Here is a 12,862-nt window from a genome sequence, read left to right as displayed (position 1 = left end):
TGGCTGTGAACGTTGCTGCTAAAGGAAGCAGTTATTGCTCATTCCAATGTCCTCGAGAAGGTGAAAGTGGGCCAGGTTTTTCTATTGCAACAGTTCGTCTGGTGAAAGCACTTTGGCTGTGTTGTAGGTCATGGCTTCCAAGATTGTGACTCAGCAATAACACACGAATGGCAACACTCTTGTTGTGGCAATGACAACATCCATCCAAGTCAGACTGGTGAGAGTCGAGAGTGTGCTGCTGGAAAAGCACAAGTCAGGCACCATCCGAGGAGCAGGAGAATCAACGTTTCGGGCAAAAGGCCTCCCTGATGTGCTTTTCCAGCACCACACTCTCAACTCTGATCTCCAGCATCTGCAGTCCTCACTTTCTCTCAGTCTGGTGAGTGTTGTGCGTATTGTTGTGTGCTTGCTGCTCGTCCTTCTAGGTACATGAGGAGCTGCGAAAGGCCTTGGTGAGTTTCAACAGCCGCATTCTATGGTAGATAGAATATGTTGCACTCACATTGAGCCAACAATTCAGAAAATGGATGTTTGAGTCAATGGTTAAGATGCTGATAGAGCAGGCTGCTTTGTTTTTGGATAGCGTTGAGCTTCTTGAATGTTGTTGCAGCTGTTTAGATATAATCAGCATAGTCATTGAAACCTATGCCTAGAATACACTGTGTTATAACGGAAAACTGATCTCTGAAAAGATAAAACTCATGCTATTTTGAATTCTTAAGAAGCACTTGACAAAGAATTGAAGATCTAATAAGTGTCACAAGCAAAATAAAAAGACGAAGAAATATTTTCTTGAGACAAAAATCTTCAGTAGGAAGTATTTCAATTCTGTGAGGTGTAAATTATTTAGAATAACTGGACGTATGGTGTAATTTTGAGTTTACATAATTTCCATTATAAATGTAGACATAGGATTTACAATGCAAAAAGTTGACAATTTGTGAGACAGAAACATGTTGTACAGGAAGTATGTCTTGTAGCCAGGAAATAAATACAGATGTAAGATGTTTAGAAGATATTTTGATGCACGTGACTGATATAAAATATAACTTTATTAATGCAGCATTTCACAAACAAAATTAAAGACTTTTTGGTTCTTTTAATGCAAATGCATTTTGGATATTTAAAAATTAATGAATGATGTGCTTCCTATGACTTGTATTCCTCCTCCCCATGTTGCAGACCCATCAATTGTCAAGGGGGTAATAAACCTGATTCAGTAAGTGAAAATTGCACAGGGATTCTGAAGGCTAGTTGCATTTTACCAGATCACTGATCAAAAGACATGCAAAAGCTCTTAAGTACAAACGGTAGCTTTAAAGTGTGACCTTATGTAGCATTTCACTCACAGGATCAATGTTTAATTAGATTTCACAATGCATCAGGAACTGAAACAGTTTTCAGCATTACAAATAATTGATTAGAGCTAATGTTACATGGCTGTCAATGGATAGCAGACATGAGATCATTGCAAAAATTGCTGGAAATGTATGAAATGTCTGGCAGCATTAGTGGAGAGAGAAAAGGCGCCAATTTTCCTGGTCTGCTCTGATAAACAGTCACTAACCTGAAATATTAATTCTGCTTCTTTCTCTACAGATGCTGCCAGACTTCCTGAGTGTTTCCAGCATTTTGTTTTAATTCCGGATTACTGAATCTACAGTAATTTGATTTGGTATGGAGGAAATTAGCATCTATCTTTAATTCAAATGTTTTGAGAGCTTTTAATTAACATTACCAATTTTGTGTATTATTTGCATTACTCATTTTGAATAATCCAAATTATTGTTGTGCAAAACAATTCATCATCAGCAATGGACTGTTTAACTGCCAGGTGATCCTGAACAAATGAAGTGAAACCAATCTGTACCCTCATAAAAGTTGATTGCTTTCTTCTGTCAGCATATGCTTTGGAATAAGGCAAGAAAATGTGAGGAAACAATTTTAGATTTGAACCAAAAAAATGGGGCTTTTTTTGATTTGGGGTAATGTTCTATAACAACTCATTTCTTTTGAGGTAACTTTTCATTTTCCCTCACTCACTACAACCAAAATCAATAACATCACTATGAAGAGCTAAAAATATAACAACATATTACAAGACTGCAATATTGACAGCAGGTGAAACCATCTAGAAAGCCTTAATGGGGTTAAAATCTTTTTGTGAGCAACTAAATCTGATGGAGATTTAGAACAACACTGCGTGCTCAACAGCATGTCAACCTCACCACCAATAAAAGCTCATCGTAATACAGTACAGGAAAACCACTTGTTCTGTTTCTTCCACAATGTTATTTTGAGATATGCATTAATTAATATTTGGAATAAAAATTAGAATTCATTCCGAGCCTGGGCCATAGGGTGCACTTGTAAGTGAAAATCTCAATCTTGAGTTAGACAGGATTAGGATTGGCTCTTGTTTTAAATTCTTCAGTTTGTTATAAATAATCCAAAACAGCAGATCAACATTGATACAAATTACTCCAAACTTCACACCACACAAATGCCTGAGTTCATTTCTCACAGCCATTTCAGTCTCAAGTAACTGTGATATATTTTCATTCATTAAAAAGTCTACCATATAAATATTGTGTTTTAATTGGTCTTCAACTTTGGCTAATGATATTTTGTATTCAATATGTGCAAGGAATTAGAATAGAGAAGGGCTGATTGACGTTTGGAGGTAATCAATTTAAGGTAGCTGAGATATTTAACCGACAATCAAGTTTTTGATTTTATCTTTAACCCTTTGCGCATCATTCACACACAAATAAGCATTCTTGGAAAAGTTTATATTCTGAAGCAGTTATTTATTTTTGCTGAGGGTTCTCTGCTTCTCAGCATGCTCAACAATTTTTTCCTCTACATACAGCCCTTTCCGTTTGCGCACGGTATTCATGTATTTGTTTGCCTGGTTTACTGTATCAGCCTTCTCTCCAAAATGCAAGTACTCTTCTTCTGTTGTCGGAACCCAGTAGGGGTCGCTCTGAATTACCTATATTAAAAAAAGAGACAGCAACAGTTACAAAGGAGTTGAACTTAATAAAATTCTTGGGGTGGGGAAGAGGGAACTAAAAGCTAAGCCCTGAGGAATAAAATCAAGAACTGCAGATGCTGAAGATCTGAAACAAAAACTGGTGGAGAAACTCAGCAGGTCAGGAAACATCTGTGGAAAGGATGCAGAGTTAATGTTTCAGGTCCTGGACACTTCCTGAGACCTAGACATACCTCCAACCTGTGGCTCAATCTGGGAAAGTACTCCACTGGATCAAAGTACCAAACTCACATCAGCAGAGAGGGAAGACTTCCATCCCTTCAGATACTCCAGTCTCTAATCTTGCAACTGTTGCCATTTTTTCACCTTGTAATATTTAACTTACCCTGGTTCTTAATTTGAAGCAAGGCCCATTCAGTTATCACTCCCGTGCTTTTTGGTCAACACTGGCTCCTGATTAAACAATGTCTTAATTTTAAAATTCACATTCTTGTTCTGAAATCGCTCATCATGTCTCTTTCTGAAACCTCCTCCAGCCCACAACCACTGAGATAACTATACTTCTCAAACTCTGCCTTCTTGTTCATCCCCATTTTAATTGCTCCACCTTAGGTGGCCGTGTATTCAGTTGCTTAGACATTATGCTCTGGATTATCTCCTTCGCACCTTTCTGCTTCAGCACTTTGCATTTTTTTCTTTAAGACGTCACATAAAACTCACCTCTTTTATAAGTATTTGGACATCTGCTTCAAATGCCCTCAAGTGGTTCAGTGTCCTACCTTTGTTTAATTAATCCTGTGAAGCAACTGGATATGTTAAAGGCTCTATAAAAATGCAGGATGTTAGTATCTTAGGTATCTTCTCAATTTCAGAACACAAACATAGGTTAAAGAAACTTGAAGATGGTTAGTTCTTATGCCTGGATCATGGTCAGATCTTAGGAAAGAACTTCAGGTCACAGATCATCCTTGAGTAAGTTTCCTATTTACTTGAACAATTGTTAGCTAACATTTTTAGATTTTAAGATGAGGAAGCAAACTCTCCCATATTGAACCAAGCTAGATTTTTGCTTGGTGTGTTAGTGCATAATCTTTGCTGAACTTTATTCACATAAAATAATAAAAATAACTCAAGGTGTGTGTGTGTGGGGGGGAATTGTGTCTTGATAATTTTGTTACTTTGCTATCACCTATCTGCTAAGTGGGAGGAAACAATTTAGGTTACGAAGTTTAGAATGTTATGTTATAAAGTGGTAGGAATTAGGGTCAAGATCAAGTCTCTCAACTGAACTGGGTAATTGAAGCCTGACTGAATGTCTAAGTGCTCCTTATCAATACAGCAAAAGGAGAAAAATCAGTATGGAGAAACTGCAGCCTGTCTCCTGCACTGGACAGGATTGTTAAAGGTGTGGCCGCAGGTCTGTTAGCGAATCAATGGATTAAGGTAAAGTACAAAGCACTGAATGCCTCAAATAATTGGAACCATCAAGTGCAATAAATATAAAATATTCCATGCCATATTTTCTGGAAGCCAACCTTTTGATGTGGATCATGTCAACAAAAATTGGGAAAACAGTGGGCGAAGCCTGGTCGCAAGACTCCCAATTAACTCGTGCAGAAAACAATTCTCCCAAAGTTGCATAAAATATCATGCCAGAGCAAAGGTGTGATACTTAAATTAATTTAAACAAAACATATGTAATTTCCTATAGGTCTTGGGTGGGTTTGCACCAGTTACTTTGATTATCCATCTACAGTGGTGAACTACGAACTGACGAAAATGTACTTAAAAGGTTAGACATGTCTTTGAGTAACTGCACAGAACTGCTACAGCACTAGAGGAAGCTACTTGGCCCCTGGTTGTCTGCACTGGCTCTTGCTTTGAAACTTCTGTTTCATATTTTCATCTTTCTCACATTCTCTTCAGTGGCAAGTTTTGTTCTTTATATAATTGTTGGTCTTCATGTCTTTTTTTTATTTCAAAAGATAATAATTAATTCAATATCCAGCTGTTTCTGAACAAGGTATTTATTCCCACCACCCTTCTTCCTTATCTGGGCTATGTAAATCTTGAAACTATGCTCCAGGAAAACAAATTAACACATTTGCCTGAAACTTCTCATTTTAAGTTGAACATTAAATCTTTAAAATAAACAATTTATTTTAAAGTGATATAATAATCTTCAGTACTTCTCCTTAAGTGAGAGTTACAGTCCCTGGGGGTGGAGGTGTGGAGAGAGCTGGAGACTACTTTTGCTAAATACCATTTCTATTCAGTGAATAAATTATAACAATATTATTTCAACACAAAGCCCAATGTCAACAAGAAAATTTGGAGGATCAATTGACTGACTGAGACAGACAAAATTAATATCAGATATTGCTCTGGACTCTAGGGGCTTCAGCATGTGTTGGACTGATGGCTCTATCCATTTATTCAATCAGTAATGATCAATTCCTTCAAACTATCTCATATCATCAATGCTTTTTGTTTAAAAGATAAAATACAGGGGTAAGAATGGCTTGTAATGATTTATTGTAATCCTTTTTAAACTGTTTTTGTGAAGGCACATCAAAAGTGAAAATCCCTCCCGAGCACTCAGTGTACAAGCAATAAAGATGTTTGATAGATTTTATTGGTCCTGGCATAGATACCAAACAGTTTGGACTGGTTAGGAAATAGAACTACATCTTGATTTAGAGAAGAATTTACTACGTTTGCAATAGTGATTTTCTCCATGTTATCATAGAAACACTGAAACAAGGAGATGTAGTAGACCATTTGGCCCTTCAAGCCTGTTCTACCACTCAACACAATCATGGCTGATCCTCCATCTTTATGCCAAATTCCCACTTTCTTCCCCCTATCCCTTGATGCCTTTAATACCTAAAACAAACCAATCTCTTTGTTGAATATGTTCAGCCTTCACAGCCTTCTGTAGTAGAGATTCACTACCCTTTGAAGGAAGACATCTTTCCTCATATTAGTTCTAAATGGTCTACCTCATATCCAAAGGCTGTAACTTAGGTTCTAGACTCCCCAACAGGGAAAACATCCTCCCAGCATCTCGTCTGTCCAGTCCCATTAGAATTTTATATATTTTAATCAGTGTCACACTTGGGTGCTCCCCACACCAAATGTTACATAGAACATTACAGCGTAGTACAGGCCCTTCAGCCCTCGAGGTTGTACCGACCTGTCATACCAATCTGAAGCCCATCTAACCTATAGTATTCCATATACATCCATATGCTTGTCCAATGACGACTTAAATGTACTTAAAGTTGGCAAATCTACTACTGTTGTAGGCAAAGCATTCCATACGCTTACTGCTCTCTGAGTAAAAAAACTATTTCTGACATTTCTGTTTGCTGTCCGATCATGGTAAGGTTTTAACATAATCATCTAATTCTCTTTTAAAATAATTCATGGACTCTGCATTAATGTAGACAACAGAGAATTACACAGGTCACTCATCTAGGTGAAAATCATTACTTTTTCTAAATGCAACCAAAATTCTTGTCATCATCTTAAACTGTAGTCTTCGTCACTGGTGGACTGACCAAAGAAGCTAATCCATCACTTTCCACTCATGGACAAATCCAAAACTAATGCCAAGAAATATAAGACAGTCATTAATACAATAAACAATTTAACAGAAATGTCTTTATTCAGACAGCGGTATGGTTCATAGAGTCATAGAGATGTACAGCATGGAAACAGACCCTTTGGTCCAACTCGCCCCATGCCAATTAGATATCTTAACCTAATCTAGTCCCATTTGTCACCACTTTGAGAGAAAGAAATAGCAAGATATGCGAAGATGGTTAGCTGAAGTAAGGTGAAGGGAGCCTTAGGTAGATCATGAATACTGGCTTAGAGACACACTCAGTTGAATGGCTTACTTTGGTGCGGTGAATTTCTAATAAATAATCAGATCATCTTTTAACTCATTCAGTCCCAGTTACAAAAAGATTGTAACTTCTCAGTTTTTCTTCACAGCTATAACCCATCTGCGCTAGTAACATCCGCCATCAATTACAGGGCTGGTCCCTAACTGTGTTGACAAAGATACAAAATATACACCAGAATTTACTTGGAATATCAACATTTCTCAGATTTTTCAATTTCATAATTTGAGGGTAGAAAGAAAAAGTACATTAAATGAGCTTTGCAAAGTTAAACACAAGCTGCTTTGTTCGCTAAATCCTTTGATGAAAGTATCCCTTCAACAACTAAGAAAAGAAGTTAACCACACTGACAGGAAATCTCAATGACTTCTGTAGAACATAAAACCGCTTTTGCAGGAGACAATTATGACAAGATTACTTTTCTTTTCTTAACTTTAGCCTTCAAGCCACTGGACTGGAATGCCATTTTGGATTTATGCTGCGAACAGCATGACCCAACATTCACGCAGCAGTCAAAAATCATAATTACTGTACCAGCACAGACAAGCCCTTACACCTGGTTGGGAATGTAAGCTAGTGAGATGCCTAATTTAGAGAACACAGATGGCAGTGAAACCAAAGGCAAGATTCACTGTAAAACAAAACCCTTTTCTGCTCAGAGAACTCAGGGCAGTGCCGGAGGGGCATATGTTACTGTACATCTGCTTCTGCTTAGCAATACTGAATTGTGAAAGCATAGCAAGACTGAAAAAAAAGCATTTATCCTGCCAGTCAAAGGCCCTGCTCTCCAAGATGAATTATTTCCATGCAATTGTTCAGCTGTTGTTTTGGTCTCTCTTCATTTCTCCTCTCCTGAAGGTGCCGGATCTGGATGCCTGCGAACCTCAGCATATTGCTCATGTTGCCCAATCTTCATGTCAGAGCGGGGTTAATGTTTTGGTTAGCAAAGTAGCTATGGGAGTGGGTGGCACGGTGGCACAGTGGTTAGCACTGCTGCCTCACAGCACCAGAGACCCAGGTTCAATTCCCGCCTCAGGCGACTGACTGTGTGGAGTTTGCACATTCTCTCCGTGTCTGCGTGGGTTTCCTCCGGGTGCTCCGGTTTCCTCCCACAGTCCAAAGATGCTCAGGTTAGGTGAATTGGCCACGCTAAAATTGCCCGTAGTGTTAGGTGCAGGGGTAAATGCAGGGGAATGGATCTGGGTGGGTGCGCTTCGGCGGGTCGGTGTGGACTTGTTGGGCCGAAAGGCCTGTTTCCACACTGTAAGTAATCTAATCTAACCTATTCACACTCAAACAACCTGTGTTTAGACATCATCCATGAAACATACATTGTTCAGCAGGGGTCAATAGTGAGCGACCAGTACTGTAGTAAGAACCTAGTTGATTTAGCTCAAATTTATTGATAGCTAGTAGCATCCCATCTGCTGTTTTGGTTGAAGTCAGCAAGCTAACCATAGTCAGGAATCAAACTTTAGACCTTCCTAGTCCATGTGGCCAAGTCCTAGAACATGTCATGGATCTAACGAGGTGTACTGCTTTAATAAGGTTTGGTCCTCAATCCTCACATGGATTTACTGAACAAATGCAACAAATACTTATTTATGATGTGATTATCCCATTGAGTTTACATGCGTGATTGAGGTTTATTTCAGTCACTCCGTGACTTGACCACTCATTATTCTAAGGAAGTTTACATTATCAGTGATTAAAAAGTTCTGAATTTTATCTATTTTGCTTTATGGTTTCAGTGTGAACCCTCAGTCATATGCCCCAGATGGTGCTTTAGTTGCACTGATGGAGATAAAATATTACAGCGGGCCTAAAATAATGCACAAATTACTACAACTACTTGCCATTTCCTTATCTTTGACAAAATAATATTTTTACATTTTGATTTAAAATTTGATTGGATCTATTACATCAGTGGTTATATTATCACACTTCTGTGTTAAATCTTTTGATTAGAAATTTCTATGTTGACATTGATAATGAAAGCAGTTTATGTGAACATGTCATGCTGCAATTTTCCATCCTGCCAAAGGAAGCACAACAACTCCTCAGCTTGGCACCTTCCAATCCCTTAGCCTGCTCTGCAGACAACTTCAACCAACTCTACATGCCAACCTGCCATAAAATTTCCGAACTGTAAAAAAAATTACACAGTAATGACAAATGCAACAAGTTAAACCCAGATTCTAAACCTCCTTGCACCTGGAAGCCTCCAATTTGAATATCCTGGATCAACCAGCTAAATTTGGCATAGACTTTACATCATCTCATTCAATCAAATCAAATTTGCTTATTTTCAATCATTTGAAAATTCAACATTCTAAGACCCAAGTTCTTACTTTGCTACACTGTTTATGTTGCTGGATTCAAATAATTAGATATTGTTGTTTAGTAACTTCCTGTAGAAAGTAATGATCAGTATACAACTGTTGTAAATCATACCATAATCAATTTTTTGGAGATGCCAGTGTTGGACTGGGATGTACAAAGTTAAAAGTCACACAACACCAGGTTTAGTCCAACAGGTTTAATTTGAAGCACTAGCTTTCGGTGGGCTGCTCCTTCATCAGGCAGTTATGGAGTACACAATTGTAAGACACAGATTTAATCAATTTTATTTTTCACATTGATGATAAAGGCAAAACAATCTTAACTTAAATTGCTTTGGAAGTTCGGATTTTCAATGGTTTGAGATTTGTTGCTGTGGGCAACATGCCAATGACCAACTTATCTGTAAAAGTGAAAATTTAGCAGCCTTTCAACAATCAAATTAGATCTCAGTTACAGCCACAAACACCCAATCAGATTTATTACCATTGGTGATGGTACTGTTGGCAAGGCTGGCCTTTACTGTCCTTCACTAGCAGTTCGCTGATTGTCTGGTCACTTCAGGTAAGAGTCAAGAGCCAAGTGTATTGGTGCAGGTAGGAGAGATATAAACAAGATCAGATAAAGTTGAGTTTTAGCTCCTTTAAAAAAAACGAGTGAAACATTTGGATCCTTACAACAATTTGAAAACATTACTGTCACGTGTAACCACTTCTTATTTCCATATTTATTTACAAATTCAATTCTCAAGAGCTTTGTATTCATTTATACCATGTATCTGGATTACTCGGCTGAGAATAGCCATTTAATTATCATAAAATAACAAAGGAGTATTAAATAAAATTATTAAGGTCAGAAGTTATCATCTCGTTTGGAAATACTGAAGTGGAGTTTCTGGTTTTGATGTATGTCTTTGATATCTCCAGACTTGAGTGCTCCAACCCACTCTTGGCTGCTCTCCATAAATCTGAAGCCCTCCAAAATTCTGCCACCCATGATTCAATTTGCTTCATGTTCCATCCATCTATTTCCAACTCACTGATTTACAATGGATCCCAGGAGAGTGATATTTTGAATTATAAAATTCTTATCCTTGTCTTGAAACTTCTCTACGTTTTCACTTCTTAATCGTAGCTTCCACTCAGCCCACAAGCTTCAGAGATTTTATGCTCTTCTAATTCCAGCCTTTTGACCATCCCGATTGGCCCTCCGTTGGTGACCCTGCCATCAGGAGCCTAGCCCCAGCTCTTGGAATATCCTTCTGATTTCTGTGCCTCTTCACCTCTTTCTTCCTTTAAGGCACTCCATAAGACCTATCTCTTTGACAAAGCCTTTAGTTATCTGACCTAATATCACTGTATGTGGCTTGGTACCATATGTTATATTATAATGCACCTGTGAAGCACCTTGGAATAATTTAGGATAACATTGACATGATGGAAATAAAATATGCTGTTGAGAAAGTATTCTGCTGTTATCGAGTGAGTTGAAAGGTTTGGAGAAATCTTATTCTCCAATGCTTTTGGAGGGCTTCTCACACGAACTGGAGAAGGTGGGAAGCATCACATCCTAAAGGAACTTTAGATCAAGGTTTTAAGTAGAGTGGGGAGTTGCAAAGGGGAGAGGATGGGCCAGTGGGATTAGGTTTGAATTGCTAGCACAGAGCCACCAGACAAGATAGACTGAACAGCCTCCTTATGAGCCATAAAATTCTATGCTTCAAATACAATCACACTCCAAACACCAGAGCCCAGAAATTCCAAAACTTGATTTGTGAGTCTGATCAAATTTTACTTAAAGTTCTCCTGTACCTTTTGATTAGTACTACCCTGCAATTTCCTGGGTATGAGTCTCAAGATATGAACTAATGGAAACTTATCTAGACTTTGGAATTACTGGAGCAATATCTTTTAGTATCATCATTTTGTTTTGCCCAATGTGTGATACTTCTATAATTACTAGCTTTAACAAAGTTCAGCAGCTTTAATGTATCATTTCTACAGTATTTATTTTATATATAAGTTAACTTCAGCTACTGCTTAATCATGTGCATGCAGAATGGCAGTGTAACGACAACAAGATTTTTGGGTGAACTAAACTTAAAACACTTATGAATCACCACTTCATAACTGAAAGCAAAGCCAGGAGACGACAGCAACTCCAGCACTACATGTAAAGAAATAGACAGGATAACTTTTTAGATTCTCCCATCAGATCTGCTGTGTACTTTCAACATTCTGTCTTTTATTTCAGTCATTACAGCTCCATCTGCCTCAAGGACATAGTTAGTTCGCAGCTACAACAAATGGGAATGGCTATACTGCTGTGTCTGAACATGAAGCTGAGCAGGGTTAGCAATTTGGTAAAACTCGAGCTGCCCTCAAATGCATTTTTTTTAATGCTGACCTTAGTGGAAATTGCAGAACTCACTTTACACTGTAATAAGAAGCCAGCCAGTGATGTCCACATGTTCGGAAAACTATTTTGTGTGATGGAAGTTTTTCAAGGAAAAGCCATTATTCAAGAGATTGAATTACATGAAATATAATGTCATATCTTTTCTTAGCATCCATTACTGGCAAGGGCTTTATGGGTTGCTTTAATTCAAGATTGAGAGAAAAACCACATCTAGCAAGAAGCTAACGTGAAACACTATGTGCCCTGTTGGTTTTTTTTTAAAGAAAATGAATATTAGAATTTAAAACGACATGTGGGACATCTACATGTGAACGCTGAATAAGCTTCACCCAAGCGTTTGGGAGAGAACACGCCCTGAAAGACAGCCCGGTGAGTGTGTGTTTTTTGGGAATTTAGAGCACCGTGGGAATTCAGTGCATGGGGAAGACGACAGTTTTGTTTTGGTTTTGGTTCATAGTTTGAAAGGTCTTTTTTGGTTGCTGATAATTTGGACAACTATATTCTTTATCTTCAGCTGAGCACCGGGAGGGGAATCCTAGTTTAACAGTACAGCTTCAGGGCTCTGCTGAATGGGAAAACAAGTCAAACAATGTCATCGCAGCAAAGTGGTCGTGCTGACTGATTCAGAATTTTTAAAAAGTGTACTTTCTTTTAAAGAGAAATAACAGAATAAGTGAAAATCAGAGCCAAAATAGCAGAATACTTGGGGGTCAGCTAGCTCAGTTGACTGGACAGCTGGTTTGCAGAGTATCAATAACAGCACAGGTTCAATTCCTACACTGGCTGTGGTTACCATGAAAGACTCTCCTTCTCAACTTCTCCCCTCACCTGAGGTATGGTCAGCCTCAGGTTAAACCATCATCAGTCGTCTCTCTAATTAAATTAATAGCATTCTAACATAAGAATAATTTTTTTTTTAAAAAGTGAGCAATGAAAAGACTCAAGAAAGTCATGGTAGCAGAACTCATATCCGTGATATGCTCCCGCTGTGCTGTACAGCAAATCATGGAAGTTTCAGTTGTCTTGGTAACCATGCGTGCAGGAAGTGTGTCAGCTGCAGCTGGGGGCAAACAGACAAAGATCGTGGTACATACTGATACCAATGACATAGGTAGAAAAAAGGATGACATCCTAAAGCAGAATTTCTGGGACAAGGAAGTAGATTAAAGAACAGAAGTGGGATCAGCATTTTTCTGTG

General features: G+C 38.2%; 1 protein-coding gene across 2 annotated transcripts in view; it reads right to left on the bottom strand.

Annotated features, from left to right (window-relative positions):
* Positions 1–1,034: 1,034 nt before the first annotated feature.
* The window catches only part of efl1 (elongation factor like GTPase 1), a 263,785-nt gene continuing 251,957 nt past the window's right edge, over positions 1,035–12,862 (bottom strand). For both annotated transcript variants that reach the window (XM_043677605.2, XM_087981251.1), the window contains exon 20: positions 1,035–2,995. In XM_043677605.2, coding sequence (XP_043533540.1) covers positions 2,807–2,995 — 189 coding nt within the window. In that variant the 3' untranslated portion in view covers positions 1,035–2,806. The remainder of the gene's footprint in view (positions 2,996–12,862) is intronic.

Source organism: Chiloscyllium plagiosum, unplaced genomic scaffold (assembly GCF_037043375.1).
Source record: "Chiloscyllium plagiosum isolate Xiang-an unplaced genomic scaffold, Cpla_swu_hap1 HiC_scaffold_39, whole genome shotgun sequence".
In the NCBI taxonomy this organism is placed as follows: Eukaryota; Metazoa; Chordata; class Chondrichthyes; order Orectolobiformes; family Hemiscylliidae; genus Chiloscyllium; species Chiloscyllium plagiosum.
This window is presented reverse-complemented; position numbering and strand designations above follow the sequence as displayed.